Source organism: Rhinatrema bivittatum, chromosome 3, assembly GCF_901001135.1.
Source record: "Rhinatrema bivittatum chromosome 3, aRhiBiv1.1, whole genome shotgun sequence".
Lineage (NCBI taxonomy): Eukaryota > Metazoa > Chordata > Amphibia > Gymnophiona > Rhinatrematidae > Rhinatrema > Rhinatrema bivittatum.
This window is the reverse complement of record NC_042617.1, coordinates 594,133,677-594,141,605: the sequence shown is the minus strand read 5'-3', so window position 1 is coordinate 594,141,605 and position 7,929 is coordinate 594,133,677. Positions and strand designations below refer to the sequence as shown.

The 7,929-nt window shown below is 42.4% G+C and overlaps 1 protein-coding gene across 2 annotated transcripts in view; it reads right to left on the bottom strand.

The window, feature by feature from the left end:
* Positions 1 to 1,730: 1,730 nt before the first annotated feature.
* Positions 1,731 to 7,929, bottom strand: part of LOC115088443 (probable palmitoyltransferase ZDHHC14) — a 400,884-nt gene continuing 394,685 nt past the window's right edge. The window contains exon 9 of one of the 2 annotated variants that reach the window (XM_029596720.1): positions 1,731 to 3,153. In XM_029596720.1, the coding sequence (XP_029452580.1) occupies positions 2,767 to 3,153 (387 nt within the window). In that variant the 3' untranslated portion in view covers positions 1,731 to 2,766. The remainder of the gene's footprint in view (positions 3,154 to 7,929) is intronic. The other variant, XM_029596721.1, reaches the window with a different exon arrangement.

The window sequence follows — 7,929 nt, the reverse complement described above, 5'->3', positions numbered from 1 at the left end:
TGCGGCAGTCAAAAAAGCAAACAGAATGTTGGGAACTATTAGAAAGGGAATGGTGAATAAAACGGAAAATGTCATAATGCCTCTGTATCGCTCCATGGTGAGACCGCACCTTGAATACTGTGTACAATTCTGGTCATCGCATCTCAAAAAAGATATAGTTGCGATGGAGAAGGTACAGAGAAGGGCAACCAAAATGATAAAAGGAATGGAACAACTCCTCTATGATGAAAGACTAAAGAGGTTAGGACTTTTCAGCTTGGAGAAGAGACGGCTGAGGGGGTATATGATAGAGGTATTTAAAATCATTAGAATGGGTTAATGTGAATCACTTATTTACTCTTTCGGATAATAGAAAGACTAGGGGGCACTCCATGAAGTTAGCATTTGGCACATTTAACACTAATCGGAGAAAGTTCTTTTTCACTCAACGCACAATTAAACTCTGGAATTTGTTGCCGGAGGATGTGGTTAGTGCAGTTAGTATAGCTGTGTTTAAAAAAGGATTGGATAAGTTCTTGGAGGAGAAGTCCATTACCTGCTATTAAGTTCACTTAGAGAATAGCCACTGACATTAGCAATGGTTACATGGAATAGACTTAGTTTTTGGGTACTTGCCAGGTTCTTATGGCCTGGTTTGGCTTCTGTTGGAAACAGGATGCTGAGCTTGATGGACCCTTGGTCTGATCCAGCATGGCATGTTCTTATGTTCTTGGGCTAAAGAAAACTGCTAGGCATAAAGAAGAAGTACTGCTCTAGTTGATTCCTACTGGCAGGACAAGAAGTAGTCTTGGAAGTATCTATACAAAAGGAACAATGACATCCAATTATGCAAGTAATGGGTCTGGTTTTCAGCATAACCATGGTATGTAAATCAACCCTAAAGTAGAATCATTGTATGCAGATGATGCTCTCCTGATGACCGGGCCTGTTTGCAGCACTTGAAAAATGGCATTTATCATCCTTCCTCTAGCAGGAGGTTTATTTTTCTCTCTTGTTACAGAACAGTCTTTTCCCATTTTACTGTATGTTAAGCATCTGAGGAGAAAACATGAGAGTTTATACACTGTCAGCTTTGCCCATTTGCTGAATATTCCATCCAGCGGGAGGCTGCCACTGATCTGTGAACCACCTGATCATCAATAGTAACTGGGGTGCAGCTTGATGGGCACCGGATCACACAGCTATAAGAAAAGAGACCATGCAGAGGAAGGAGAAACAAGAAGTTATGGTTGTAGGTTTAAAATCATTAATTTTACATCAATAGATTATGCAATTTCCTGGACTACGGCAGACTAAATTATTGAGGTAATTAAAATACCCTGGATACTTGTGAAAAAATTGGTCAAGTTATTTGTGTCCTGTATTTATGTTTTCTCTATACATGTTCCAGCATTATATATAATATAAAGTTGAACTCTTAGACAATCCCTCAAAATCTCTCAGAATAAATATAATACATGGGAGACAATTATAATGAGATGCTGTCCAGTTTATGTATAATAAACACTTCATAAAACGTAATCGCACCCTTATGTTTAACCATGGCTCTCAGTCCTCTCCAGCCTCAAAATCAAAACATTTTTAAATATCTGTTTTAAGTGCAATAAAAACTGACAGCAACATCTTGCAAAATTCTAATAATTTATCTTTGTATAAGACATGGCCACCAGGTTTTGAATGTCATCTTCTGCTTCAGGGGCGGAGTTTACAAATTTCAATGGTGATCCTTCCCAACTTCAATGTATTTATTTCATGCAAGAACAAACATAGCTGCAAAATAGTTGACCACCATATCCTAAGGTCCATGGTCTCTTCCCTGAAATTTAAGGCAGCAAGATCGAAATTACTACAAAATAAAAATTCACAAACCCTGAGAAGTCTGTGATATGATCTGAATTGTTTTTTTTTCCCAATGAGGTTAGGGATAACTGTACCCAGGTCCAGAGAAGCAGAGGATACAAGTTTATTAGATGTGCAGAGGCGATGTCGTCAGGAAGCCACAGTAACTTAGCCCAGCACTTACACACGAGAGTAAATGAAAGGTGGGATGAGCAATCAGCGGGCCTCAGCTTCTTGGGGGACCTCTGCTCATTTCAGAATAAAGTTTAATACGGAGAAAAAAAGCCCCCAATATTGTCTATGACTTGTTCAGTGCAGTCTATGACTTGTCATGACTTGTTCAGTGCATTGTCTTTCAATAAAGCAGCACACGGAAACGTCTGTTTTTAAAGAAAAAGCAGCACTTTTGTTTGTTTTTTTAATAGCAACACCACTGGAACACATACCTTAGAGTGGAATTGGTAAATATTAGCATTGTAACAGCAAAGTGCAGACTGCTCGGTCCACAACTGTTGTAAACCTGGACCAGTGTGTATTACAGGAGCATAAACACATCGGGTGACAGAAATTCAGAATCTCGTTTTTATGACACTGTTTCAAAGACGCTCTGACAGATACCGTTCCTACATCATGAACTTCGGCTTGCAGTAAGCGCAAGTCCATCGCTGTGCGTTTAATTTTACCCACCTCTCCCAATCCAAAGCAAGGTCATTAACAAAGCAAAGTCACAGTTCCTTCTGCAAGCAGGAGTTTGTCCACGTCCCAGGAGCAGATTCCATCGTTTCTTATGGTAAAGCACAAGCAACGTTACAAAATCTTACAGTGAGTATAAATTCTTGGTTGTTGGTACAACTGCCCTGATGTGAGAGTGGCACAGCCAGTAAAAAACAAATCTCGCTTCCCAGGAACGTGAAGCGATCAGGTTGGTCAAACAGAACTGAGCTTGACGAGCCCGCGCACCGAGTCCTCGTGCAAGGAGTCTCGGCTGGCAAGGTCCAGGACGTGCACGGTGTGGCTGTGAGCTAGCAGCACACCAGGAGGCGAAGGGGCTTCCTCGGGGGTGAGAAACTGGTGATCTTCCTGCTCCCCGTTCAGTCCTATCATGTCTGTTAAAACTGTTTCTGCTGTGAGGTTTGGCATGGACGATGGGGGCGTCGGCTGCCCATGGGTTAACGTGGCACAAGGAGCACTAATAGTGGTTTTTCCTGGCAGAGGCAGTTCATCACCAGTTACGCTGGGCTCAGTCTGTAGCAACGGTGTGGCTGCAGCCTGCAAAACGAATTTAGTGCCCTGAATGCACTGATCTTGATCACACTGTAGAAATAGAGAAATTGCAAAAAAAAACAAAACATACCCCAAAAACAAAATCCAACACATGCAGGACAACCAAATGTTGAAGAGAAACAAAAAAAAAAAAAAAAAAAGACAATGGAAGGATGGAGAAAATGAATGTGAAAAAAGAGACAATCATTAGTAACTTTTTATAATAGGAACATTAGAAAAAGAACATTGCATGCACAACCAACTCTGCTTTATTCTTGCATTAATATTTTGGCGTCAAGAGGTTTTGACAAATATTTACAGTATGAAACGAGCAGTAAAAGTGCCAGTGCATCAGTGGGATCCATCCCAGAACAGAAGACTTATCTGTGGCTGCTTCTTTCTATGGAATAAGAACGGCTAAGTCTATATTTGTTTCTCAAGAAAATCCTTCATCATTTTTATTGTGGAGACACTTATCTTACCAACCTTTTGAAAGCTTTGGAGAACAACATTTGTTTCCAGTTTAGATTAGTATAATAATAGAAGCGTGTATGAGAATACACTTGTGGAGAAATATATTTTGCTCTGAATAGATAATCCTGCTTCACTCTTTCTGAGCTCCCACTGCGAGATCTAATGCCCTTAACAGCTCCAGCAGGGCAGAGCCGGCCCTGAGCGCACCTGAGCCCCAAAGCTGTACCTGCAGGTACTCCAGCGCTTTACAAAACTGCCTGCTCTACAACGGGACAAAAGTCACATGTAGGGCCTTTCTGTATGCACTTTTACCCCAATGTGAAGAGGTTTTCCCAGGGGCGGGACTGGGGAGGCGTTTGCAGTTATGTGCGTGTTTGCTTTTGAATATTATGAAGTATGTGCACAATTTTTCTCGGAAAAACTACCTGCACCAATTAGCAGACGGAAATGTTTTCTGGGACAGTCTTCAATGGCAGAGCACACGTGCACTTTCACTCTGCAAATTCATGTAAAAAGTACCTGCAGACTTCGCACTGGAATGGGCAATATTAAAATTACCCTGCTCCCCAAAATGGGTGAGAAGCAGAGACTGACTCAAAAGTGCTTCCCTTCAGTTTTAGAGAGGCTGCTTCTAAACTACCATCCTTCTTCATGTTACCTTACTATAAGTCTGCAGCACATGGCACTGGGAAACTCTTCTTTAACCCTACTAGGGTTCTGCAAGGCTATTTCCTTAGGTATTCGGGAGCAATGGACCCTGCCTCGCTCCTTTCTGACTGTGTGAGTTGACACAGTCTAAGAATAACAAGTCACCGTAGGGTTCATCAAAGCAAAAAAAAAAAAATCCAAAAGGCACATCTGTCTTCAAAAGACACAGTTGAAATTATCTTGCTGCCTATAAATATTTTTTCCCTAACAGAGGACATGTAAATGGTACCAGCCTCCCGCAGCTCTGCAGAGCAAACTTGCAATACAAGTTCATTTTCATTTTGTATACTATTTAGTTGTTTAATCCAGACATGTTTAACATTCATTTTTTGGCAAGTATCCCAGGTAAAGAAACAACAATTTCTTTCACTCTGCTATCATACAGCGTTTTTGGTGAAACCGATGACGATATTACAACGTGTGCCATTGTACATTGGTACAGTGCACAGTGAGATGGATTATCCTGTTGATCTGGTTTATATACCATGTTTTTTACTATTTTGACCCACATCACAAAGGCAGATTTTGAGACTGACAAGTTGGGCTTTTTAGTAACTGGGATGTAATAAATTAAAACTGCTGTTGTTCTATTATTTCTAATAGCTTTGAATACATAGCTCTTTAAAGTCAAATTATTGCAGAATTAGATTATTACTTTCAATGAACCCTTATCACTTATCACTGAAGATTTTGCATATATTTTAAAAGTTAGTCCTTTCATAAAGCGCATTTCAGCTGAGACTGGAAAGTGCAAATGGGCCAATTAAATCAATCCATTGGCATAACAACTTTCCTGCCAGTGAACTGATGGACCTGCAGTTTAGGGAGCAGAGGTACCAGGGTTCAGAGATCTACTCCATTAAAAATGACCTTGATCTGATAAGGGTGCAGTCATTTTCTAAGTTGAAAAGTGCTCCAAATCCATGCATAGCATAGTTTCTCCTTACTGGTGTTCAATGTGATATTGCAATGGTAGGAACTTGCCTGGTAATGTTGCAGCACAATAATATAATGAAAAAGTTCCAGATTGAACACATTATTCAGTCTCAGAAGTGGACATGCAAATTGATGCAAGTTGCAGTTAACCAGCGAGGTGCCATAGTTGGAGCCAATGGGGAAGATGACTTGGGTTACTCTCTTTACCCAGTGCCGTCTTCTCACCAGAGGGAGTAACTTCACTTTATCAGGATCCGTGCTTCTGCAGCAAAGAACGGCTTCAGTTGAGCAGAGGTGAGAGGCCCAGATTGGTGAGGCAACTTGCTAAAGGTTAGTGAGGAGGACCGGTGCTGGAATCTGGTGGCCCAGAGTGCAAGGGGGCTGTAGGGCCATTCTCTACCCAAACCAAGTCGTCGTCTTTTCAACAAGAGCTGAGACGTCACTTGGAAGATTGGATTTACAGCCCCAGAAAGGGACTCATGATTTGGATGGACACATACGTTTTCTACTCGTTTGAGGATTTAGAGACCCTACTGGTCTGATGAAAGGTCCTTGTGTGTCAGGTGAAAACTGTTTGCTTTGAAGGCAAAACTTTGCAAATCTGTAAACATTTCTTTTGTTTTTTTTATAGATTTAGCTCACTCTAGAAGCTGAGCTTGATCAGTATCTTGATTTGGTTTCAAATTTACTTAATCATGCACTTGGTTGTGCATTCAGGTTCTGGCACCGTTGTGTGTACATTTTTGTACGTAAAACTTACCTCCCTATTTAACAAGGAGTTTAGTGCACAAACACATGAGTAAAAGTGTGCGCACAAATTAGTACTCCTCCGTGAAAATCCCATGGTAATCAAGGCATTAGGTAATACTCCCTAATAAAGAGAGAAGCGTAAGCTGGAGATTGGGATGTGGGGTCCTGTACTCAGAACGTATACATATACATGCACATGCCAGCTCTCGCCAAGGGACGCTACCATATGCGCGTATGTTATAGAATCCGCAGTATGCACGTACACGTGCGCGCAAGTTTATACGGATGCACGCATGTACGCGCAAATGCCACCTCTACTGCATGAGGGGATTCCGCTGGGCACGCGTGCCAACGCAAATACTCGTTTCTCCAGTTCATTCCCAGTTCACCCCAGTAAAGGAGAGGACTTCCTTTTACCCTATTAGTCTTGACCCTTTGAACCCCGCTGGCTAGCCCAGATTTTTTTATTTTAAAACTTATAAGCCATACATAGCTGAAGTAAAGTTACACGGTAGAGGACCCTGGTGTAAATACTTACGCACAGACTTCATGTTACAGACCCAGATGCCCTGACCCTTTTTCTATTTGTACACCTACCCGGAGGTAAGTACATACTCAGGTTCTTCTTACAATCCTCTGGCCTGAGATGTGCATATCCCCCTGCTGTGGCACGCGTAGGGCTTTTAAAATCAAACAATTTGTGTGCCTGTCATGTTTTCCTTGCAGAAAATATGGTCTACAGCAGAGGTTCCCAGCCCTATCCTGGGAGACCCTCATCCAGCCAGGTTTCCTGGCTCTCCACAGTGAATATACACGAGATAAAAGGTGCATCCTATAGGGGCAGTGCATGCAAATGTATCTCCTGCCTACTCATTGTGGAGATCCTGAAAACCCTCAGAGCCACAGGTCTGTAGTGCTTTGTAAGAGTCCTCACATTCTCCTGTCTAAAGAAGAGAAAACCAAATGCATTAACACAGGAGTTGGTTTCACTGATGTGCACGACCTATGCAACACTTTCATCATCAATTAATTTCATGAACAATTAATTACAAAAATATTCCAAAATTTAAGTAAGAATAAAAATCCAAAAGTCTTGATTGCAGTCTGTGTAGAAGCCTCTTTTGCAGTAATATAAGAACATAAGAAGGGCCAACATAAGAACATAATAGCCATGAGTCATTTAGGATAAGTGTCTATCCACTTTGCACAGCGGGGTGGTGCAGAAAAGCTGAAGCACTTTCAAATTGGCTGAGGATCATCTATAAAATGCAATATTTCAAATCTCGTCACAGATTTTCTATTGGATTCCGGTCTGGACATTCGCCATTGTTGCTTCTGCTCTGTGCTTAGGATGACAGGGGCGGCTGAAAGGTGAATCTTCTCCCCAGTCCCAGGTTTCCCTCCTTCCTCACAAGCCTCTCTGCCCCGCGGATGCCACCACCATGCTTTACTGCTGGGATGGTATTAGCAGGGTGATGGTAAGATGGAGGAGTATCTCCAGGAGTCATTCACTGCTTATGATAAGCCAGGGGAAGTCGAAGAGCATGGGCAGACCGAAAAGGAGATATTATAAGGGCAACTCACCATTTTGTTAGGAAAGTAAAGGGACGGCAACTTTCAAACCGGCACACACTGGCGGGAATATGGACGCTGCCGTTTTATAACATATCAGCCACATGCGTGCATGTTCTAAAATCTGGGGTCAGCGCGCGCAAGGGAGTGCACACGCCAAGCCCAAGGGGAGCCCCAATGGCTTTCCCCGTTCCCTCCAAGGCCGCTCCGATTTTTACTCCCCTCCACCTTTCCCTCCCTTCCCCTATCTAACCCCCCCCCCCCCCCCCACCTAATCTCGATGGAGAAGGTACAGAGAAGGGCAACCAAAATGATAAAGGGGATGGAACAGCTCCCCTATGAGGAAAGGCTGAAGAGGTTAGGGCTGTTCAGCTTGGAGAAGAGACG